The sequence below is a fragment of the Pseudophryne corroboree genome, chromosome 6 (assembly GCF_028390025.1).
Source record: "Pseudophryne corroboree isolate aPseCor3 chromosome 6, aPseCor3.hap2, whole genome shotgun sequence".
NCBI classification, from domain to species: Eukaryota; Metazoa; Chordata; class Amphibia; order Anura; family Myobatrachidae; genus Pseudophryne; species Pseudophryne corroboree.
This window is the reverse complement of record NC_086449.1, coordinates 672,767,291-672,792,782: the sequence shown is the minus strand read 5'-3', so window position 1 is coordinate 672,792,782 and position 25,492 is coordinate 672,767,291. Positions and strand designations below refer to the sequence as shown.

The 25,492-nt window shown below is 44.4% G+C and overlaps 1 protein-coding gene across 4 annotated transcripts in view; it reads left to right on the top strand.

Annotated features, from left to right (window-relative positions):
• DOCK2 (dedicator of cytokinesis 2) overlaps positions 1-25,492 on the top strand; it is a 1,781,615-nt gene that overhangs the window by 467,708 nt on the left and 1,288,415 nt on the right. For all 4 annotated transcript variants that reach the window (XM_063928256.1, XM_063928254.1, XM_063928255.1 and 1 more), the window contains exons 20-21: positions 17,647-17,736; positions 18,862-18,962. In XM_063928256.1, coding sequence (XP_063784326.1) covers positions 17,647-17,736; positions 18,862-18,962 — 191 coding nt within the window. The remainder of the gene's footprint in view (positions 1-17,646; positions 17,737-18,861; positions 18,963-25,492) is intronic.

Here is a 25,492-nt window from a genome sequence, read left to right as displayed (position 1 = left end):
TTAATTTTATGGGTTTTCCTATATAAATGTGTCACCGTGTGTCACCTCGTCCCAGCCACTTATGTTTAAAGGCTAATGGGTGTCTTAGGAGAGAACACGGTTAGATATGCCCTTATCCACTGTAGTCATTGATGTTATATGAGTGACTTCCGGGACTCCTCTTATTTTTACACACCGCACATATGTAAAGATAGTGTTTATCGGGTAACAGTACCTGTACACCGAGAGTGTTCAGAGTCCTCCGTTTTCTCCTTTCCCACGGGTCCGTATCTGCAGGACCTCCGGCGGGGCCGGGCAGCCGATTCCCAGAGCTCCGATACAGCTCGTATCGTCTGGCCCGCAAGCGTGGAACGCAGGCCAGTCGCTTCCGGTTTCGCGGCTTCCGGCTTCCGGGATTTACGTGTAGTCAGCAAATGAGTGGAAATTAGGGTTGAGCTCCGGCTTCTGAAATTGTCATGCAGCAATCCAACGCGTTTCTCCCATCTAGGGCTTCGTCTTATTTATTCATTCAGCCTGCACTAGCAAGGGTACTAGTTTACCTATTTGGCTGCACCACTTTTACTAATCTAGTCTGGCCATCACGGCCCTTTTCTCAACTATACCTCATATCTCTCAATGTTTCTTCTCTGTCTTTTCACACTATTTTTCTCCCAATTTTTTCCATACTAATGTCCCTTTAAACCTAAAGGGGTTGCGCAGATAGTACTTGTCCTTACAAATTCATCGACATGTTTTTATGTCGGACTGAGATGGTCGAAAAGGATGGTCGAATGCATCGACTTGTCGAAAAACTTTGGGAAATATTGAATAGGTCGAATCAGGAGATTCGACCTTAAAGAGTCGAAAACTGACGTCTTTTCGACAGACGGCAGTTTTCGACTTCAATTGAATATACCCCTAAAATGACTGGTAGGAATTTTCAGGGATAAATCAGAGTTAGGATCTGGCAAAAAGTAGAAAAATTTTATATCAGCCATGGCAATATGAATTTTGGCAGATCCATGCATCTAGTATAGCATGTTCACTTAAGAAATGTTGTAAAATAGTGGGCCGAACCACAAGTTCCATTTAAGTTCTTCATTTGGAACTGCTTTTAGAATCTAAATCATGACAGTCATAATTGGGTTAGAACTACCACCATCAACTTGCTGAAAATATGGGTAAGACAAGTTAGTCACTGACTCATTAAACATTGTGTAACGGTCAAGTTACATACTGTAGTTACACACTCAGTGAGGTTGAAAAGAGGCAAAATGTCCATCGGGTTCAACCTGTATTCTGCGATAATCTGTTCATATTATAATGTGCCTGCTGAAGTAATGGTTTAGTATCGATTGACAGCAATGATTCCTACCACACCCAGATAATTTTAATGTCAATATGCTAAATGCTATAGCCCTGGATACGTTTTCCAGTTAGAAATTTGTCCAATCCATTTTTAAATGCATTTACAGAGTCTGCCATTATTACCTTCTCCGGCAGGGAGTTCCAAATCTTTATTGCCCTTACCGTGAAGAACCCTTTCCTACGTTGTGTACGGAATTTTCTCTCTTCTAGCCTCAGCGAGTGCTCATGCATCCTATACAGAGTTCTTTTAATAAACAAATCCGCTGCTAGCTCCTTGTAATGACCCTTTACATATTTGAAGATATTAATAATGTCTGCTCTTAGTCTCCTCTTTTCTAGTGTGTACATATTTAGCCTAGTAAGCTTCTCCTCGTATTCCAGCGACTCTAACCCTTTAATCAATTTAGTAGCTTGCCTTTGATCTATTTCTAGTTCCCCGATGTCTATTTTATAATGTGGTGCCCAGAACTGAACACAATATTCCAGGTGCGGATGTACCAATGATTTGTACAGCGGCAGGATTGCATCCTCGTCCTTTGTCTCAATGCCCCGTTTTATGCATGCAAGCACCTTACTTGCCTTCTTTGCTGCAGTTTGACATTGTGTACTGTTATTAAGCCTATTATCTATGAGAACCCCCAAATCTTTTTCCACCATAGTTACCACTGTATTTTCTCCATGTAGAGTGTAGGATGCATGTGTGTTTTTTGTCCCAAAATGCATAACTTTGATTTTTTTCTATATTGAACTTCATTTTCCATTTAGATTTCCAGTTTAACTAAGTCATTCTGTAGAGACTCCACATCGGTTTCTGAATTAATTACCTTACACAGTTTAGTATCGTCTGCAAAGATTGACACTGTGCTTTCCAGACCTATTCCTAGATCACTGATAAATATAGTACTTCCTATTGGTTTGGACTTTGTATGTTCTCCCCGTGCCTGCGTGGGTTTCCTCCAGGTGTTACAGTTTTCTCGCACACTCTGAAAACATACTGGTAGGTTAATTGGCTGCTTGAAAAATATGTACCCCTAGTTTGTATATGTGTCTATAGGATAAGGAGGGTCTGGGACTCCAGGTCTACACCAAAAAGGTTGACACACATTAGGTCGACATCAAATGGTCGACACGCCTTAGGTCGACATGGACAAAAGGTCGACATGAACAAGGTCGACATGGAAAAAGGTTGACATGAGTTTTTTATGTTTTTTTGGTATAGTTTTCTTTGTAGAGTGACCGGGAACCCCAATTAATGCACCGCATAGCTTGCTTTCGGTCAGATTACCGTTCCCAATCGTAGTCCACATGGATCATCAAGTATGAAAAAGTTCAAAAAATTATGTGGTTTTTTTTAAAACTCATGTCGACCTTTTTCCATGTCGACCTTGTTCATGTTGACATTTTGCCCATGTCGACCTAAGGTGTGTTGACCATTTGGTGTCGACCTAAGGTGTGTCGACTTTTTTTGTGTCGTCCAGGAGTCCAGATACCAATAAGGAACATAGGGGGTAATTCCAAGTTAATCGCAGCAGGAATTTTTTTAGCAATTGGGCAAAACCATGTGCACTGCAGGGGGGGCAGATATAACATGTGCAGAGAGAGATAGATTTGGGTGGGTTATTTTATTTCTGTGCAGGGTAAATACTGGCTGCTTTATTTTTACACTGCAAATTAGATTGCAGATTGAACACACCACACCCAAATCTAACTCTCTCTGCACATGTTATATCTGCCTTCCCTGCAGTGCACATGGTTTTGCCCAATTGCTAACAGAATTCCTGCTGCTATCAACTTGGAAGTACCCCCATAGATTGTAAGCTCCACTGAAGCAGGGACTGATGTGAATGACTGAAACGTTCTCTATAAAGTGCTGTGTGCGCCATAAAAATAACATCATAAAAAGAGATGGAAGCATAATTTTCAATAAGATTAACAAATAAATTGGTAGATATGTGTGTTAATCTGCAGATATGAATCAAAACATGTCCATATTAGAAGTTTCCATTTGTTCAGATATTATCCCTTTTCTCTGACGTCCTAGTGGATGCTGTGAACTCCGTAAGGACCATGGGGAATAGCAGGCTCCGCAGGAGACTGGGCACTCTAAAGAAAGATTAGGTACTATCTGGTGTGCACTGGCTCCTCCCTCTATGCCCCTCCTCCAGACCTCAGTTAGAATCTGTGCCCGGCCAGAGCTGGGTGCTCCTAGAGGGCTCTCCTGAGCCTGCTAGTATAATAAAGTATTTGTTAGGTTTTTTATTTTCAGTGAGCTTCTGCTGGCAACAGACTCACTGCTACATGGGACTGAGGGGAGAGAAGCAAACCTACCTGCCTGCAGCTAAGTTGCGCTTTATAGGCTACTGGACACCATTAGCTCCAGAGGGTTCGAACACAGGCACCTGTCCTCGATCGTCCGTTCCCGGAGCCGCACCGCCGTCCCCCTCGCAGAACCAGAAGAACAGAAGCTTGAAGACTGCGAAATCGGCGGCAGAAGACTCCTGTCTTCATTTAAGGTAGCGCACAGCACCGCAGCTGTGCGCCATTGCTCCCAGCACTCTTACACACTCCGGTCACTGTAGGGTGCAGGGCGCTGGGGGGGGGCGCCCTGGGCAGCAATTGAAGTACCTTTTGGCATAAAAATACATATATACAGTCAGGCACTGTATATATGTAAAAACCCCCGCCATTTTTTTACACAGAAAGCGGGACAGAAGCCCGCCGCTGAGGGGGCGGGGCCTTCTTCCTCAGCACACCAGCGCCATTTTCTCTTCACAGCTCCGCTGGAAGGAAGCTCCCCAGGCTCTCCCCTGCAGTATCCTGGTACACAAAGGGTGAAAAGAGGGGGGGGGCACATAAATTTAGGCGCAAAATTTGTATATACAGCAGCTACTGGGTAAACACTGAGTTGTAGTGTAATCCCTGGGTTATATAGCGCTGGGGTGTGTGCTGGCATACTCTATCTCTGTCTCTCCAAAGGGCCTTGTGGGGGAACTGTCTTCAAATAGAGCATCCCCTGTGTGGGTGGTGTGTCGGTGCGCGTGCGTCGACATGTCTGAGGTAAAAGGCTCCCCTAAGGAGATTATAGAGCGTATATGTGTGTGAGAGGGTGTCTCCGTCGACAACGCCGACACCTGTTTGGATATGTGTAAGTGCTAAGGGGAATTTATTGCACAAAAGGTTAGGGAACAGGCAGGAAATCTACCCATGTCTGTCCCTATGGCACAGAGACTTTCAGAGTCTCTCAATGCTCACTATCCAAAATAATAAACACTGGTATCGACACGGAGTTTAACTCCAGTGTCGACTACGATAATGCAAAGTTACAGCCAAGATGGCTGAAAGGTATTCAGTATATGATTATTGTAATAAAAGATGATTTGCATATCACTGATGACTCATCTGTCCCTGACACAAGGGTACACATGTTAAGGGGAAGAAAGCTGAGGTAAATTCCCCTCCTCTCATGAGGAAAAAGAGCGGGAATCTCCAGACAAGAGACTGCAGCTTCCCACAAAAAATTCTCAGGCAGTATCCTTTCCCCACTAGGGCCAGGATGTGTTGAGAATCTTCCCCTAGGGTGTCCTGTTTGCACAGACGGTAGCACTAGCTATTCTCAGGGATCCTGCAGATAGCGTGCACGTTCTAGTATACTACCCAGACCGGCGATTGTGTCGGCATGGGTTTATAGCGCTGTGGCAGCGTAGACAGGTACCTTATCAGCAGAGATTGAGACCCTAGTATGCATATAGATATTTATATATATATATATATATATGTATGTATAGAGATATATATATATATATATATATATATATAGTAGTAGTAGTTCCAGTTTCCTGGGGGGCACTCTCCTTTGAACATCATCACACGAAATTTCTTAATCCATAATAGGCTTTATTTGGTCACACAATTGGCTTTATTAAGTCGACGTTTCGGCTCTATAAATGGAGCCTTTCTCAAGACAAGCCTTGCATATAATTTTATAGTCAAGTGGTCACAACCTATACAAATAACAAATACATAGAAATGAATAAATACAATCAGTCTCACGGGCCCAATCAGAAAATCACCTTAGCTGTGCAATCCGTATAATCAATAGAAGGAGGAGAGAGTGCTGAATAGTCATGGTATTAACAAATCAGAAGAATCCAACATGGATATCTATCTCTAATAGAAATATCCAGTAGGACAAAAAAACCAATCACCACACCATAGTGAGACGCCAACGAGAATATTAATGGCGTACTTACTAAAATAAGTAACTCAATAAAACAGCCCTGAGGGTGGATTCGCAGTCACTCCAGTGTATTTAACCTGTTAATGAGACAACAATAACTCTATGGCAGTTTCCAAAGACTAAAAAATACTCTCAGGTGCCACCTAAATCAAATGGTAATTTCACTTACTTCACAAAAATGGAAAACATCCTGGATAACTATCCAAATAGTGGCACCTTGCTCAGTAGAACCTCTGCATAAAAGATATTGAGGGTATTTCATAAACAGAGTGCCCCTTCATATTTAGAAGGTGAGTCTCAATCAACATACACAGGATTTAATATAAGCCATATAGTCTCTTACCCCTGGGGATCACGAATCAACATCCAGTCAGTGTGGCTGTCTGATGCTTAATGTGCACAGCGTGCCTTATAAACACATTTAACCGGAAGTGCCATTCAGCCCACAGTATTGAATAAATCACCACATGTCCCAAACGTATACAGCTCTCTGAATCCTTACCCTTACCCGCTATAGCCGACATCACCCTTCCAGACTGAATACAGTCATCCAAACTTATTAAAAACTTAGGTACAACATACTTCGCCGTCAATCCGGGCAGCGTGCGTGCCACCTCCCGGAAGTCACAAACCCGATGCGTTCCAACACCCGGAAGTAGTATGCAAAGACGTTCTAACGATCAGGGCTTTTGCCACCGGCGTGTGTCGTAACCTAGCAACCTGACGCTATGATATATAATAATGGTATGAGTCGGACAGTAGCGTGCAGCAACCCGCAAACTCCATACTCTCGAGACATTCCCGAAACGAAAACAAGACAGGGCGATATTTATCCTCCATAACCCAATGCATCATCCTCAAGGGTCCTTGTATGATACATAACCATTACAGAGTAGATCTACCACGATCGCATCTCCCATATTAGGCTCACTCTCAATAGAAATTAAGGTCTATTCTTCATTCAAGTATACTCAAAGCAACAAGTTTCATAGGATCCTGTAAAGGTCGGGATAAGTGAATCCATGGCTGCAGTCTAGGTAATTTGATGTACATATACATAGATAAATGTATAAATATATAGGGTGTATCTAATCAGGCCAGTGAGAATAGACTTACAAACAAACAATTTATACATAATACAATACTACATTAATTAAATACATTAGACATACAGTGTAAAAATAAAAAATATATTATTAAAATATTCTGTATCAGGATACACCAATCATAATAATGCAATGTGTCCATGTCTCAACATCAGGGAAGATATCACATAAGAAAAAACAATTGTAGACATGTATAACACTTTACAAAAAGATATTCATGGTGTTGTATTCATTAAGTCCCCTCGGAGCAACGGTATCTAGTCTGTTGATCCAAAAGCTTTCTTTCTTTTTTAGGGCTAATGTCCTATCTCCCCCATTGGGAAGAGGGGGGATCCAGTCTATCAGCATACATCTAAGGTTCGCCACCTGGTGTTTATTTTCCAAAAAGTGTCTCGCTACAGGTTTATCAGAAGACCCAGTTTGAATGGCAGCTCGTATTGTGGTCCTGTGGTTTGCCATCCGGTCTCTAAAGCATCTAGAAGTGAGCCCCACATAATAAAGGCCGCAAGGGCAAATTAAAAAATATATCACATGATCTAATTTGCAATGCAGATGGTACTTAATTTTAATATTTTTCCCTGTATGCGGGTGTGCAAAGCTGTTTCCAATCCTCATAGCCCTACAGGTAGTACAATTCCCGCAAGAGAAACAACCCGGCTTTAGGCTCATCATTTGGGTAGGGTTAATTCGCTCATCAGGGACCAAGGTAGGGCGCATAAGTAACTGCTTTAAGTTAGCCCCACGTCCATAGGCCATCAAAGGTGGCCCAATGTGAGTAAACGGCAATGAGGGGTCTGTCGCTACGATTGGCCAATGTTTGCGTAGGATCTTATTAGTTTCTGATGCATGACTATCATATCTGGTAGTATAAATCATTCTATTAGTATTCTTACGGTTTTTAGAAACCTTATGCAAAAATATGTTACGTGCCTTACGCAAACATCTCTTCAAAGTGCGTGTAGTATAACCACGCTGTCTAAATCTGCATATCATTTCCTCCAGTTGAACTTCTCTAGCCATGTCATCTGTGTTATTTCTCATAACACGAAGTAATTGAGAGACAGGCAAATTGTCTTTTAATGCAGGCGGATGGAAACTGCTAGTAAGTAATGTGGTGTTCCTATCCGTCGGTTTCCTAAAAAGAGTAGTAGTGAACCCTCCCTTGTTGTGTCCTATGGTAACATCTAGAAAGTTAACAAACTCCGCTGAGATCTCATATGTAAATTTAATCGGGCTATCCAGATTGTTCACCTGGTCTATCATATCCATAAAGGACTCACGGGTGCCCAACCATACCACAAAAACATCATCTATAAACCTTTTATAGATCTTAATGTTCTGTCCGAACTCTGAGAGTATGTGCCTCTGTTCAAATACCGTCATATACATATTTGCATATGAGGGAGCGAGATTAGACCCCATTGCGGTTCCTGATACCTGGTAATAGTATTCGTTCTTATACTGAAAATGATTGAGTCCTAATACCAGATTTGTTAACTCTAGTATATATTCAGTTGGAATTCCCTTAGTGGGTTCCAGGGCAATCAGTTCTCTCAATGCTCCCAGACCTTCAGCGTGGGGTATCACGGTGTACAAGGATTGTACATCCATCGTGGCAAGCAATACATTCTCAGGTAAATCCTGACAGGTTTTCAGATGTTCTAATAAGTCACTAGTATCGCGGATGTAACTAGGACTCTTAATAACATACGGCTGTAATAGAGAGTCAATAAACTGGGCTATAGGTTGTAGCAGTGATCCTTCGGCTGCTATTATCGGCCGCCCCGGTGGGTTTCGTAAGGATTTATGTATTTTGGGCAGTGTATAAATTATTGGGCAACTGGGTTTGTCCACCGTCATATATTCATACAAATCAGTATCTATCCATCGATTGTCAAAGCCTCTTTTGAGACATGCGTCAATTTGACTTTTAACATGTGTCAAAGGATTGTTCCTAACTTTCCTATATGTTAATTCATCTCTAAGTTGACGATTGATCTCTAAATCATAATCCACCCAGTCCTGTACGACAACGGCTCCACCCTTATCCGCTGGTCGAATTACCAAATTACAATTTGAGCGTAACTTTAGGAGAGCTTGTCGCTCATCAGCAAGTAGGTTGTCGTACAGTCTGGGTGGTTTGATCGAGCGAGTATCCTTAGCAACCATTCTAAGAAACGTTTTTAAGCTTGAATTTGTAGATGGAGGATCAAATTTTTTTACACAGAAAGCGGGACAGAAGCCCGCCGCTGAGGGGGCGGGGCCTTCTTCCTCAGCACACCAGCGCCATTTTCTCTTCACAGCTCCGCTGGAAGGAAGCTCCCCAGGCTCTCCCCTGCAGTATCCTGGTACACAAAGGGTGAAAAGAGGGGGGGGGGCACATAAATTTAGGCGCAAAATTTGTATATACAGCAGCTACTGGGTAAACACTGAGTTGTAGTGTAATCCCTGGGTTATATAGCGCTGCGGTGTGTGCTGGCATACTCTATCTCTGTCTCTCCAAAGGGCCTTGTGGGGGAACTGTCTTCAAATAGAGCATCCCCTGTGTGGGTGGTGTGTCGGTGCGCGTGCGTCGACATGTCTGAGGTAAAAGGCTCCCCTAAGGAGATTATAGAGCGTATATGTGTGTGAGAGGGTGTCTCCGTCGACAACGCCGACACCTGTTTGGATATGTGTAAGTGCTAAGGGGAATTTATTGCACAAAAGGTTAGGGAACAGGCAGGAAATCTACCCATGTCTGTCCCTATGGCACAGAGACTTTCAGAGTCTCTCAATGCTCACTATCCAAAATAATAAACACTGGTATCGACACGGAGTTTAACTCCAGTGTCGACTACGATAATGCAAAGTTACAGCCAAGATGGCTGAAAGGTATTCAGTATATGATTATTGTAATAAAAGATGATTTGCATATCACTGATGACTCATCTGTCCCTGACACAAGGGTACACATGTTAAGGGGAAGAAAGCTGAGGTAAATTCCCCTCCTCTCATGAGGAAAAAGAGCGGGAATCTCCAGACAAGAGACTGCAGCTTCCCACAAAAAATTCTCAGGCAGTATCCTTTCCCCACTAGGGCCAGGATGTGTTGAGAATCTTCCCCTAGGGTGTCCTGTTTGCACAGACGGTAGCACTAGCTATTCTCAGGGATCCTGCAGATAGCGTGCACGTTCTAGTATACTACCCAGACCGGCGATTGTGTCGGCATGCGTTTATAGCGCTGTGGCAGCGTAGACAGGTACCTTATCAGCAGAGATTGAGACCCTAGTATGCATATAGATATTTATATATATATATATATATATATGTATGTATAGAGATATATATATATATATATATATATTAAAGATGCTGTCTTAAGTGATAGATATATAATTATATAACATGCCCAAAGAGACATGAGTATACTGGGTCCTAGGGTCAAAGCAATGTCGATTTCTGCTTGACGTGTCCTGTAGTAATATGCAATGGACAGATGATGCCGACTTAAGAGGCATATGGAAGTCTGAGGATTGTGTGGAGAAGGGTTCTCGGGCCTGGTCTCCACAGCTATAGCTGGTAATTCTGATATTTTGCCTTATATTCCTGCACAGCCTAGGAAAGCACGACATTATCAAATGCGGCCGTTCGAATAGAGAAACAAGAAAGTCTGAGGTGCGTACTTTCTTGTCAGAGGCGGGGTCAGAGGAAAGAAGCTGCACAACACAGCTAGTTCCCAGGAACAGAAGTCCTCCCCGGCCTGTACAAAAATCCACCTCATGTCGCTGGGGCTCCACAGGCGGAGCTAGGCCCGGTGGGGACACGCCTTCGTAAGTTCAGCCACAAGTTGGTTCACTCCCTGTTAGATCCCTGGGCAATAGATATTGTGTCTCAGGGATACAAGCTGGACTGTGAGAAGATGCCCCCTCACTGACGGCCCTGCTGGCTTCCCCCCAAGAGAGGGAACCAGTGTTAACTGCAATTCACAAATTGTATCTTCAACAGGTGGTGGTCAAGGTTCCCCTCCTTCAACATGAGGGGGTTATTATTTGACCATGTATTAGTCCCAAAACCAGACGGTTCGGTCAGACCCATATTGAATTAAAATCTCTGAACATATACCTGAAAAGGTTCAAGTTCAAGATGGAATCGCTAAGAGCGGTCATTGCAAGCCTGAAAGGGGGAGACTTTATCATGAATCGGGACATAAGGGATGCATACCTTCATGTCCCCATTTATCCACCTCATCAGGCGTACCTCAGAATTGAGATACGGGATTGTCATTACCAATTTCAGACGTTGCCGCTTGGTCTCTCCACGGCCTTGAGAATATCACCACGGTAATGGCGGAAATGATGGTGCTCCTGCGGATGCATGGTGTCACTATTATCACGGACGATCTCCTCATAAAAACGAGATCACGAGAGCAGCTGCTGAACAGCGTATCACTTTCTCTGAAAGGGAAACGGCAACACGGCTGGATTCTATGTATTCCAAAGTCGCAGTTGGTTCTTACAGCTCATCTGCCTCTCCTAGGCATGATCCTAGACACAGATCAGAAAAGGGTTTATCTCCCGATAGAGAGAGCTCAGGAGCTCGTGACACTGATCAGGAATCTATTAAAACCAAAACAGGTGTCAGTGCATCACTGCACTCTAGTCCTGGGAAGGATGGCGGCATCATACGAGGCCACTCCCTGCGGCAGGTTCCATGCGAGGACCTCCCAATGGGACTTACTGGACAAGTGGTCCGGATCACATCTTCAGATGCATCGGTTAATCACCCTATCCCCCAGGGCCAGGGTGTCTCTCCTGTGGTGGCTGCAGAGTGCTCACCTTCTCGAGGGCCGCAGATTCGGCATTCAGGACTGGGTCCTGGTGACCACGGATGCAAGCCTCCGAGGGTGGGGGGCAGTCACACAGGAAAGAAATTTCCAAGGTCTGTGGTCAAGTCGGGAGACTTGCCTTCACATCAATATCCTGGAACTAATGGCCATATACAACGCCCTAAGTCAAGCAGAGATCCTGCTTCGCGACCAACCGGTTCTGATCCAGTCAGACCGCAGTGGCTCATATAAACCGCCAAGGCGGCACAAGGAGCAGGGTGGCGATGGTGGAAGCCACCAGAATTCTTCGCTGGGCGGAGAATCAAGTAAGCGCACTGTCAGCAGTGTTCATTCCGGGAGTGGACAACTGGGAAGCAGACCTCCTTAGCAGGCACGACCTCCACCCGGGAGAGTGGGGACTTCATCAGGAAGTCTTCACGCAGATTGCAAATTGATGGGAACTGCCACAGGTGGACATGATGGCGTCCCACCTCAACAAAAAGCTAAAAAGGTTTTACTCCAGGTCAAGGGAACCTCAGGCGATAGCTGTGGACGCACTGGTAACACCGTGGGTGTTCCAGTCGGTCTATGTATGTTCTCCTCTTCCTCTCCTACCCAAGGTGCTGAGAATTGTAAGAAAAAGAGGAGTGAGTACAATATTCATTGCTCCGGATTGGCCAAGAAGGACTCGGTACCCGGAACTGCAAGAAATGCTCTCAGAGGACCCATGGCCTCTGCCTCTCAGACAGGACCTGTTGCAACGGGGGCCCTGTCTGTTCCAAGACTTACCGCGGCTGCATTTGACGGCATGGCGGTTGAATGCCGGATCCTAGCGGAAAAGGGCATTCCGGATGAAATTATTCCTACGCTGATAAAGGCTAGGAAAGACGTGACAGCAAAACATTTTCACTGTATATGGCGAAAATAGGTTGCTTGGTGTGAGGCCAGGAAGGCCCCTACCGAAGAATTCCAGCTGGGTCGATTCCTGCACTTCCTACAGTCAGGAGTGACTATGGGCCTAAAATTAGGATCCATAAAGGTCAAGATTTCGGCCCTATCCATTTTCTTTCAAAAGGAACTGGCTTCACTGCCTGAAGTTCAGACGTTTGTTAATGGAGTGCTGCATATTCAGCCTCCTTTTGTGCCACCAGTGGCACCTTGGGATCTTAACGTTGTGTTGGATTTCCTGAAATCCCACTGGTTTGAGCCACTTAAGACCGTGGAACTAAAGTATCTCACGTGGACGATGGTCATGTTGTTGGCCTTAGCATCGGCTAGGCGTGTGTCAGAATTGGCGGCTTTGTCATGTAAAAAGCCCATATCTGATCTTCCATATGGACAGGGCAGAATTGAGGACTCGTCCCCAATTTCTCCCAAAGGTGGTATCATCGTTTCATTTGAACCAACCTATTGTGGTGCCTGCGGCTACTCGGGACTTGGAGGACTCCAAGTTACTTGATGTAGTCAGGGCTTTGAAAATCTATGCAGCCTGGACGGCTGGAGTCAGAAAATCTGACTCGCTGTTTATCCTGCATGCACCCAACAAGCTGGGTGCTCCTGCTTCAAAGCAATCTATTGCTCGCTGGATCTGTAGCACGATTCAGCTGGCGCATTATGCGGCTGGACTGCCGCATCCAAAATCAGTAAAAGCCCATTCCACAAGGAAGGTGGGCTCTTCTTGGGCGGCTGCCCGAGGGGTCTCGGCTTTACAGTTTTGCCGAGCGGCTACTTGGTCGGATTCAAACACCTTTGCAAAGTTCTACAAGTTTGATACCCTGGCTGAGGAAGACCTTGTGTTTGCTCATTCGGTGCTGCAGAGTCATCCGCACTCTCCCGCCCATTTGGGAGCTTTGGTATAATCCCCATGGTCCTTATGGAGTTCGCAGCATCCACTAGGACGTCAGAGAAAATAAGAATTTACTCACCGGTAATTCTATTTCTCGTAGTCCGTAGTGGATGCTGGGCGCCCGTCCCAAGTGCGGACTTTCTGCAATACGCGTATATAATTATTGCTTAATAAGGGTTATTGGTATGAGCCATCCGTTGAGTGAGGCTCAGTTGTTGTTCATACTGTTAACTGGGTAACAAAGAAAAAAGAAGAAAGAAGCATTTTCTTGGACGCACTTGACCACTAATTATTTACTTAAAATGTCTATTCTTTATTAGATATGCATTAAAATTTTTAAGGAATTGGTGAAATATTAAAATATAGTGTGAATAAGAAAAACAGAATGTGATAATAAAAACTACTAGTTTCTGAATGGTGATCCCTCAAAGTGTTAACTCAATAAAGGCTATATTGCCCATAACACTGTATCCGTGTCTTTTATTGAAAGAAACAAGACATGCACTTTTTTCACAGAGTAATAATGAAGGGGTATTATTATTGTATAGATCTATAGAAATAGGAGATTACATATAGGATAATGATTAATAGTAGGACATTATTATGTAATATCAAAAGAATAACTAATGATGTTTAATGGTTGCAAAGAATATATTATGAATGGTCACCAATGGAGAAAGCAAAGATAGTATTGGGCACAAAGAATAAATAATAATTAATTGACACTAAAATAAAAGTAAAATAGGGTTGGATGAATGAAATCAAAATCGAGATATTCCAATTATATGAGAATCCTTAAAATAAAGGTTATGTAATTATTCTTAATTTATGTCAGACTATTAATCTTATTTTTATAAAAAATAAAACAAAAAACTTGATATTGATAACTTTCATGGGAAGAAATTACTGTAGGAATTATTACTGGGATTAATGTGGTTATTTTGAGTACACTAATATTTTAAAATATGTTTCAACAACACTGACATGTTTATTTAATTTCTCTGATCACAGTTATAATGATATAATATAATGGAATTCATTGCCATTACAGAAATAGTGGGAATACCAATGGTTTTACCATTATAATAATGTCAGGATTCATGGTAAAAGCATGCAGCAGGATCTGAATGATTGACAGCTTTCAGATCCAATTAGAATAACGTATGGGGGATATAAGGAGACGGAAATCCTGGCTCTGGTTAGCGCCCTGAGGAAGCCTAAGGTGGAACGGCCGTGGGCTGCTTCTGAGTGGTGTTGAAACTCAAAGTTTAACAAAAGAAAATAATGTGTCTATAATTTTAATGAAATTGTATTGTCCTCCCATTGAGATAAGCAAGTGATTCTAATTGCTCCCTCTCACTATCTCCGCTGCCGGCAGCGGCTTCGTGTGTGAAGCCGTCAGACGGAGAGAGAGACCGGGGAGTCCCGGCGTCAGCCCGCACACACGCTGAGCTCAGTGCGGCCAGCGGTAGTAAGACGGGCGGCCGGTCTTTAGTGTTCACCTGCAAAATTAGTGATCACAGCCTATAAAGTTACATGGTGCTGTGATCACATCACACAGGGGGTAATAAATTCAATCATTTCCTACAACTAAACAGTATCATTAGACAGGATAATAAGTGAATCAAAAGGAAATATTATTGATACTGAAAATTTGTAATGGAATGGCAGTGTGGTGCACGGATGTATATAGCTAATTTCTCTAATGGGATGGAATTGTGACCGTCAATTTATACAGGCTAACAGATTGCTTATAGTTTAAAATACAACATACTATATATGGTGGGAAAGATATCCCTTGGGTGATATAGAAAGGATGGTGTGTTAATCATAGATAACCGGGCAACACATAAAATTTAAGCTAGTATCAAGTAGCTAATATACAAGAATAAATCTGCAAGTGTTGCGTTAATTGAGGATAATCAGTGGAGGAGATATTTCCCCTATGTGAAAGACTAGCAGTGACACATCCTTGGAATAAAGCTAGCAACATTTAAAAGCTACAATAATAAGAACAGTAAAGTAGCTACAATATATAAGAGCATATTGGAAAGTGTTGCAAAAAGATAAGCAGTAATACTGCTAGCCTGTTGTACCCATTAAAAAGCAATCTACAGGACAATAAAAGACACGGATACAGTGTTATGGGCAATATAGCCTTTATTGAGTTAACACTTTGAGGGATCACCATTCAGAAACTAGTAGTTTTTATTATCACATTCTGTTTTTCTTATTCACACTATATTTTAATATTTCACCAATTCCTTAAAAATTTTAATGCATATCTAATAAAGAATAGACATTTTAAGTAAATAATTAGTGGTCAAGTGCGTCCAAGAAAATGCTTCTTTCTTCTTTTTTCTTTGGTAGCTATATGTGAGTCTAGGACTCAAAAGCATTTGGAGGGCACCTGCGTACAGAGTTATATAGGGTCAAGAAAACCCAAGATATTTATAGTAACGCAGAGAGTTACCACAACACATTTGAATAGTATATATAAGAAAATTATAATTAAAAAACTGGTGCGGGATTACACAAACTTTATGTGTTAACTGGGTAAGGTTATCACAAGTTGTACGGTGTGATTGGTGTGGCTGGTATGAGTCTTACCCTGGATTCCAAAAATCCTTTCCTTGTAATGTCAGCTCTTCCGGGCACAGTTTCCCTAACTGAGGTCTGGAGGAGGGGCATAGAGGGAGGAGCCAGTGCACACCAGGTAGTACCTAATCTTTCTTTAGAGTGCCCAGTCTCCTGCGGAGCCCGCTATTCCCCATGGTCCTTACGGAGTTCCCAGCATCCACTACGGACTACGAGAAATAGAATTACCGGTGAGTAAATTCTTATTTTTTCTTTATTTGCACTATTAATTGGGTATACTTGAAGGTAAGGGGATACCCAAAAGCTGATATTCACACAGTCTCCGATCCTGGCGTGCTCACTGTTACTAGCTGCTGGCGATATCAGATGGCCACCAAACACAGGGCCTAATGCAGATCTGATTGCAGCAGCAAATTTGTTAGCTAATTGGCAAAACGGCAAAACCATGGTGGTCATTCCGAGTTGTTCGCTCGTTATTTTTCTTTCGCAACGGAGCGATTAGTCGCTAATGCGCATGCGCAATGGCCGCAGTGCGACTGCGCCAAGTAAATTTGCTATGCAGTTAGGTATTATACACGGAACACTGCCTGTCTGAGGAGCCATATTATCTCAAAGTGCACAACTGTGGGTCTAATTCAAATCTGATCGCAGCAGCAAATTTATTAGCTAATGGGCAAAACCTTAGGGGTAATTCCAAGTTGATCGCAGCAGGATTTTTGTTAGCAATTGGGCAAAACCATGTGCACTGCAGGGGAGGCAGATATAACATGTGCAGAGAGAGTTAGATTTGGGTGTGGTGTGTTCAATCTGCAATCTAATTTGCAGTGTAAAAATAAAGCAGCCAGTATTTACCCTGCACAGAAATAAAATAACCCACCCAAATCTATCTCTCTCTGCACATGTTATATCTGCCCCCCCTGCAGTGCACATAGTTTTGCCCAGCTGCTAACAAATGTGCTGCTGCGATCAACTCAGTATTAGACACATGGGCCCTCATTCCGAGTTGTTCGCTCGCAAGCTGCTTTTAGCAGCTTTGCACACGCTAAGCCGCCGCCTACAGGGAGTGAATCTTAGCTTATCAAAATTGCGAACGAAAGATTAGCAAAATTGCGAATAGACACTTCTTAGCAGTTTCTGATTTGCTCCACACTTACTCGGCATCTGCGATCAGTTCAGTGCTTGTCGTTCCTGGTTTGACGTCACAAACACACCCAGCGTTCGGCCAGACACTCCTCCGTTTCTCCAGCCACTCACGCGTTTTACGCCCAGAAACACCCACTTCCTGTCAATCACATTACGATCAACAGAACGAAGAAAAAACCTCGTAATGCCGTGAGTAAAATACCCCAGAGGATTTTCTACTCTTCATATCACTCTTGGGGTGCCAACATATCAGCTTTGTTATGGGCACAAGCCGCTTTCATCACGGCATCATCTGGACTTCTAAGAATGGGACATCTTCACATGTTTTTTTTTAGGTGGTACTGTGTCATATTTAATCCTCTTTGAACTCAGATGGTAACAGTATTTATCTAGTAAGCATCTATTCACAATGAATTTAAGCTTGCATAAGGATTTTGCTGCACAGTAGGTACCGTGTTCAGATGTGCTGTTAAGAAGCAATTTTTTTGTTGTAGCATATGTACAGTATGTCAGGGGTCCATGTATAGTATGCTTGCACTAATGTCTGTGTGTTTGTACTTTCTCAGTTTCTTCAAGATACTCTTGATGCACTTTTCAACATTATGATGGAACATTCCCATTCAAACAAGTATGACATTCTTGTCTTTGATGCTCTGGTAAGAATCTGCCTCTGTATTTATCATGACACAATTGAAACGTATATACAGAAAATTCACTTTAATAATTTGATGAGGTACAGTATACTGGGCTAAAACACATCAAGGCTACCAAGTAGAGTACACATTTCGACTGGATCCTGGGCACAGTGCTGGACGGGACCAGATGCTTTCACTGAAAGCCTAGTCCCAGTGCTGAGACTTCAGGCTTCTTCAGGCAATTGGGAAGTTGTTAATTAAAATGCTGAATCATTTTATATGTGAAGAGTTAACAAACTTCAAAGCCCTAATAGAATTTGCTTTTCATTAAACCAAATAAATTAATTATATGACATCTATATTTGTCTGCAGTTGTGTCTCAAATTAATTATTGAAACAATTTTAAAATTATAACGTATGGTAAGAAACCAAAAGTAATGGTGCTGTTGCAAAGAGCACACAATTCCAGTGTTCAAGTAAGCTATACGGCCGCTAGATTCTTTGTGGGAGATGTATCAAACCTTGGTGCGATACTAAAGTGGAGAATTTGGCCACAGCAAACCATCAATTCCAAACTGTCATTTTATGGACTGTTCTAGATGACAGCAAGAAGCTGATTAGTTGCTATGATCAATTTCTCTACCTTATCGCTCTATAAGGCTTAATACATCTCCTTGTCTATATTGAATTAGCTAATTTTGCTTTTCACCACACTCCAAATGGCAATGGAGTCGTTAACACGTGGTTCTGTAAACATTGCGTGAAAAGGAGGCTTGGCCTTTCAGGGAGTGGGCGTGGCCCCTCGGGAAGCCTGCGCTTATTACAATACGGGGTGTGATATGACAGAGAGGGGGCATGGCAAGGCCTCACTGGATGCCCCATTGACATCATTCCATGTCACAGTGGAGGAGTTGGCATTTTGGTGTCACCTACTGGAAGGCTGACACCTGAGTGCTGTCCACACCCCCTTCTGATGCTACTGCTCCACACCAGTAAGGGCACATCCAAATGGGTGTTTTATTTTTTTGTTCTTCAACCATTACTGTTGTTTTAGGTTTTTATTACTGTGGCATAGTCCCCACAAATTTACTGGTTTATGTATTTATTCTAAACTTATTTACAAATTTTATTTTATTCTACTTTCAGATTTACATAATTGGACTCATTGCAGATCGGAAATTTCAACATTTTAACACTGTTTTGGAAGCATACATAAAGCAGCATTTCAGTGCCACATTAGCCTACAAGTAAGTCATTGTGTTAACTGAGTTTCCATCCTAAAGCAGGGGGGATAAAGGTAAGCAGGTTCCCATAGTCAATGTACCATCTACAGCGGCGGTAGCACCTACTATGTCCACAATGTTGCTCTAGGGTTACGGTTACTGTTAGGGTTAGGGATAGAATCCCAGGAAACAGATATTGTAGACTTCTCAACAATATTGACATTATGACCATGGTGATGATATTGGGCACTCTCATGTAGGACCATCTTAACAGCAGTGTAGGTTCCTGAGCAAAGAAATACACTGGGGCCACTATCCATTCTCCAGCGGTAGGGGTGGGGGCTGCTATCAGCGGCAGTTTTGATGTCCTGCAGGTGGTAGTGGGTGTTCTATCTTGCGATCAGCATGTTGGACCTGGAGCAGTAATTTCTCCTTTACTGCGCAGATGGTGGGAGAGCAGGAAGGAGAGCACTAAACTTTAGAAGAGGCATTAGGCTGAATAAAGGGGTCCCAGTACATGACTTCCAGGGTGATAGGGGGTGTTTAATATGCATGGGAGGGGTGGATAGTGGAGTGGGCTTAATATTCATCATTTTCCGGTTTGAGGGCTGCTTGCTTGCTTGCTTGCTTGCAGATATCTCCAGTTCCTGGAAATACATTTCTTAGCTTTCAGTGGGATAAAAAAAATAAGAAAGTCCCACCTTTCAGGAGGTCCTGGGGACTTGGGGATCAGAGTTCAGGAGCCAGAGCAATCCACTAACGAAAATAAAAAAAAATGCATACCAGGCATGTAGAGCTGTAGCCATGGACCAGCTGCTGGAAGGCTGATATATCTGGTTCTGGGCATAGTAGAGACAAGCTGCCAGTGTACCCCTGAACTATACCTCAGAAAAGCTTTAAGTCAGACAGAACCTGAGATATCTGGCTGTGAATTGCAATTAACAGACTCGGATAGGGACAACTGCTTTGAAGTTAGATGTCTCTGGTTCCCCATGGCCGATTTAAAAAATCTGGTATCCCTGGAAAAAAGGGGACCCTCTTAGCTATCAGCCTAGGAACCTTATACTTCTGGGACCCTTGGGCAAGTGCTCATTGAGCCCATACAAAAAGACGGCCCTGCTCTCATGTCGATCTAATGAATGTCATCATTGTGACTGGTGATATAATGGCCCTCATTCCGAGTTGTTCGCTCGTTCTTTTTCATCGCATCGCAGTGAAAATCCGCTTAGTACGCATGCGCAAAGTTCGCACTGCGACTGCGCCAAGTAACTTTACTATGAAGATAGTATTTTTACTCACGGCTTTTTCTTCGCTCCGGCGATCGTAATGTGATTGACAGGAAATGGGTGTTACTGGGCGGAAACACGGCGTTTCAGGGGCGTGTGGCTGAAAACGCTACCGTTTCCGGAAAAAACGCAGGAGTGGCCGGGGAAACGGTGGGAGTGCCTGGGCGAACGCTGGGTGTGTTTGTGACGTCAACCAGGAACGACAAGCACTGAACTGATCGCACAGGCAGAGTAAGTCTGGAGCTACTCTGAAACTGCTAAGTAGTTAGTAATCGCAATATTGCGAATACATCGGTCGCAATTTTAAGAAGCTAAGATTCACTCCCAGTAGGCGGCGGCTTAGCGTGTGTAACTCTGCTAAATTCGCCTTGCGACCGATCAACTCGGAATGAGGGCCAATATACCAATTACACACAAAACATAAAAAAATTAAAAATGGGGGGCGTGGCCTAGCTGTGGAGGAGACCAGAGGCAATCTGCTGGGCTCCCCTAATTTCTACTTCCCTGTGTGCTAAACTACTCTGTGCCTCCCTAAAACAGCCCCCTTTGTGTCCCCAGGGTCCCCCTGTGCCGGGTGCTGAGTGCTGCGGTGCCGGGGCTCAGATCTGCTTGTTCCCGCGGGTCGCGACCTACTCACACCCGGAAGCCGGGGCCTCGAGTGGTTCCCGTACACGCGATCGGAGCTCCGTGGTGCGGATGCGCCGCCGGGAAGCGGCGCGGGACCCCCTCCCACCCCCAGCTTACCCTATAAGCCTCCTTAGACTTCCCCAGAGCAGATACATCAGCCGCAATGAGCCTGGAGGACGTCTGGCTGAGGGGTACAGCAGCAGGGCTGCCAGCCAGGAGATGCTGCGGCCATCTTGGATCCCACTGCCAGCATCAGACAGGCTGAGTGGGCTGCCTTTTCATAGTGATTGAGTGACACCACCGCAGTGGCTATTACCCCCCTTACGCCCCACTCCCTCATATGGACATTTTACTGTGCATGACCCCTCTCTTCAGGATAACATCTGCGGGCACATCCAGCTGTTAAGGACGTCTGCAGTATACCTTTGGCTACTGTGTGGATACCTGCTCCTCTAGACTCCCGGTGCTGCAAGTTGGTCCTACACCTATTTCGCTCACACATCATCCTTGTTGTTTAGCCTAATCTCTGCCGCCATGCGGCTCATGTGACACCTCTTGCACACACCCATGGAACCGCTAACGCTCCTTTTTGCTTGATTTAGGACCACAAGTCTTTATCTTTTGACATCTTTATTGCTATTTACTATTACAATCCTCGGACGAGCAATATGCCTCCTAAAAGGTCCAATATCTCCGCTCTGGCACCTCCTATTAAATTTGTCTCTAATCGCACCTCTGAACCCGTACCAAAGGGGAAGTTCAGTGCGACCACTGCACCCTCCCCACTCCCTGCTTCTGGGCCAGTCCTTGCCTCAGATGCACCTCTTACAGTCCGTACGCTTCACCAGATGCTTCAGGCCTTACGAATGGACATCACCACCGTTCTCCAGTCTTCTATCACTCAACTCGCGGGCGAAGTGACCGATATCGGCATCCGCACTAATAACTTAGAGGATAAAATACAGGAGTTGGTCTCTTCCCACAACGAGCTTCTTACCTCTCACAACTCGGCCTTGGCGTAACTGTCGGCTGTTAAAGACAAGCTAGCCGATCTCGAGTACAGATCCCGTAGTAACAACGTTAAAATCAGGGGGTCCCGGAAACAGTATCAACCAATGACCTCTAATATTTTGCCCTCTCCCTCTTTAAAAAATTACTGCCCTCCGCCGACACCCGAGATCTGCTGATTGACAGGATACATCGCTTACCGAAGCCTCGTTCCGCTCCCAGTAGCTCTCCTCGTGACGTCCTCCTACGTCTCCATTTTTTTCACATCAAAGAGGACATTCTCAAGGCTACCCATATGGCAGAGGACTTGGATGTCTTGGATAACCTGCAACTATTTCCGGATCTGTCGCTCCGCACTATAAATAAACGCAGATCCTTCCAACCTATCACGAAGGCCCTCCGCGATCAGGAGATACAGTATAGATGGGGGTTCCCAGTTAAACTGCTGGTTCGGAGGGATGGCTCCACCTTTGTCATCTCATCGTTGGACGCTGGTGTCAAAATCTTGGCTGACTGGAACATCCCTGTCTCGGTCCCTCTGTCTTCTCAAGGCCCTCCGGTGCAATCGGACTGGTCCAAAGTGGGCTGACATTCTACCGACTTGATACCTCTACCTTTTCTAGTCCTTGCTGATTGGATTCAAGACGCCTGATGCCGGCACAATTTTTGTTCTTTAGCCTTGATGTCTCTTTACGTTGCTATGAATTGTCCCTGACATGGGTTTTCGTTTTTGAAGGGACTTTCGTTACTGTACTTCCTGGACTGGCGCTGGGTCCTGATGTTGCGCTCGCAAGTATTGTTTATTTCTAGCATCTGTATATGATTTCTGACGTATTCTCTATGCTCTCATGTTTAGTTTATATGCATATCTTTTGTGGTTCTTACATGTGTTGTTATGTATAAGGTTCCATGGGTGGGGCTCACAATGGCCTCCCCCCACAAATTAACTATGTTGCCGCCTTTTTTTTTTTTTTTTTTGCGGCACCTACTGTGGCCCAATATACTGGGCCTTTTGTTTTGTTTTTTGTGTTTTTCTGATTTTTCTCACCACCCTTTTTTTTTCCTCTCCTTTTGTGCCTTTTCCCTTTTTCATGTTCCCCAGACAGGTACTTTCATGGCACCCATACGCGCTTTAGCTTTTCTGTTCATTGATGGTTAAGGTTATTTCTCTCAATGTCAAAGGCCTCAACTCCCCTCATAAGCGTAGACTGGCTCTTTCTACATTTCATAATTATAGAGCTGATATTGTGGCCCTACAAGAGACACATTTCTCTTCTTCATCACCCCCTGTTTTTCGAGACCATAGGTACCCCACCTGTTATACTGCTAATGGCCCCGCTAAACGCAACGGCGTAGCTATACTGTTCCATAGACACACTCCTTTTACTCTACAGCGACAGACCCAGGATAAGAATCTCCGTTATCTTATCCTTATTGGTACTATTGACAATACCTTAGTGACCCTTGTATCTCTATATGCCCCTAACTCCCGTCAAATCCCATTCCTGCGGGAACTCCTTGAGGAATTATATAAGGGTAGACAGGGGGCGCTTATACTGTTAGGAGACTTTAATCTAGTCCTAGATCCTTAGGTGGATAGGTCTTCCTCGCAATGCCCTAGCCCCTCTCCTCGAGATGTGGGCCCGTCCCTTGCTTTTAAGAAGCTACTTACAGAGTTCGACTTGTATGATGCTTGTCGCGTCTTTTCCCCTACAGAGAGAGATTATACTTTTTTTCTGCTGTTCACAACAGTTACTCTAGGATCGACCTTATTCTTCTAGACAAGAGGACTCTCCAACATACCCGAAAACTTAAAATCCTCCCCATTACTTGGTTGGATCATGCCCCTGCATTGTGGTCCTGGGACATAGGTTCACATCTCCCCCCCCCCCCCCCCCCCCCGTCCCTGGCGACTCCCAGAATATCAATTGACGAATCCTTAGACTCTGAAGGCCCTTACTGACTCTCTGTCAATGTATATGCAGACCAATGCCCCTGAGGATACTTCTATCTTCATGTATTGGTGTGCTCTGAAAGCCGTGCTCCGTGGCATGTCCATTCAAAAAGGGGCTCAGCTCAAGGCTCGCTCTTGTCAGGAACTGGTGCAGAATCCTGAATTCGGGATCAGGTACCAAGTGGTTGACGTTACCCAGAACAGAGGCGCGGAGTCTAACACGCCGGAAGGTTTTCACCAGGGAACCCCGCAAGGGGATATGGGCTTCGCGGCTTCCGACGTGCAGGTCGCGGCCCCATGTCTGGGTCACTTGATACCTGAACTGGACTAGAGTTATGGTAGAGATGTTGTATATGACCAACCGCAGGGATACACAGGAACAAACAGGAACTGGAGAAGGTGGCAGGGTGCACACGGCCAGATGGTACGCTGGGGCCGTGGAGATGGAACAGCAGCAGGCACTCCAGGGGTGACACAGGAGGTAGCGGCACACGGACGGACTGGGGTGCAGACACTTGGAGACAGGGTAACGGCAGTCGGCAGACTAAAGTTGTCAGCAAGATGTTGAAGCTGGAATTCAATACTGGAACAAGGCAATACCCACTGGACAGAGGAACTGAGACCAGAGATGAACTAAAGAGCAGAACACCACATGGAGTAGCTATAACTGGCAAAGCCTCTTGGGATTGAGAGGCTTAAAAGAACAGGCTGGACCAATCAGTTGTGAGCACCAGACAGGCCCCCAGTAATTGATATAACATGCAGCTGCAGTGCAGACTGAGCAGGCTGATAAGCTGAATAGTAGTTTTCAGGTAACGAGCTGTAATTACAGAATCCAGACACCTGTGAAGTCAGTTGCTGAGTGCAGGAGCAAAGGCACTGGGAGACAACTATGCAGGAGCTAGCTGTGACCTGTAGTTCCACAAACTGAAGCAAAGGTAATTTAAACAATAACAAAACATGAGTGCTCAGGATTGTAACAGCTCTAGGAAAACGCAGGCTCACTTGGAGTTGTCTCTACGGTCTTTGGAGTCTCAGAATCAGACATACCCTACTCGGGCTTTACGTAAACAACTTCAGGATGTGCAAACCCAACTCCAGAAGCTTTTCATGTTTTGTATGCAATCGGCCTAAGCTCACTTTCGCAGCAAATTTTATAGCGCGCAAACTTCGTAGCCACCAGGCCCGTAATCGTATCAAATGCCTCGTTGCCCCTAAAGGCAAGCCATGCCTTAATCCCCTTGATATTGCTAACTTATTCTCTAAATTTTATTCCAAATTATATAACCTGCGTGAAGATTCTACTATACCTTAGCCCTCTGCAGCTTCTATCTCCGCCTTTTTAGATGGCCTCCCTCTCCCCTCATTAGATGACGACACCCTGACATCCCTGAATGCCCCTTGGTCTCTGGAAGAGATACAACTTGTAATTCGGCAATTGCCAAAAGACAAAGCTCCCGGGCCAGATGGCTTTATTAACTCCTTTTACTCCACGTTCAGTGAGGTGCTCTCCCCTTTCCTCCTGCAGCTCTACTCCCAGGTCTCCAATACAGAGTCCTTCCCGGCGGATATGGTTGAAGCCCAAATTGTAACCATCCCAAAGCCAGGTAAGGACCCTTCTGACTGCAAGAATTACCGACCTATTGCCCTCCTCAACACCGATTTAAAAATGTATGCTA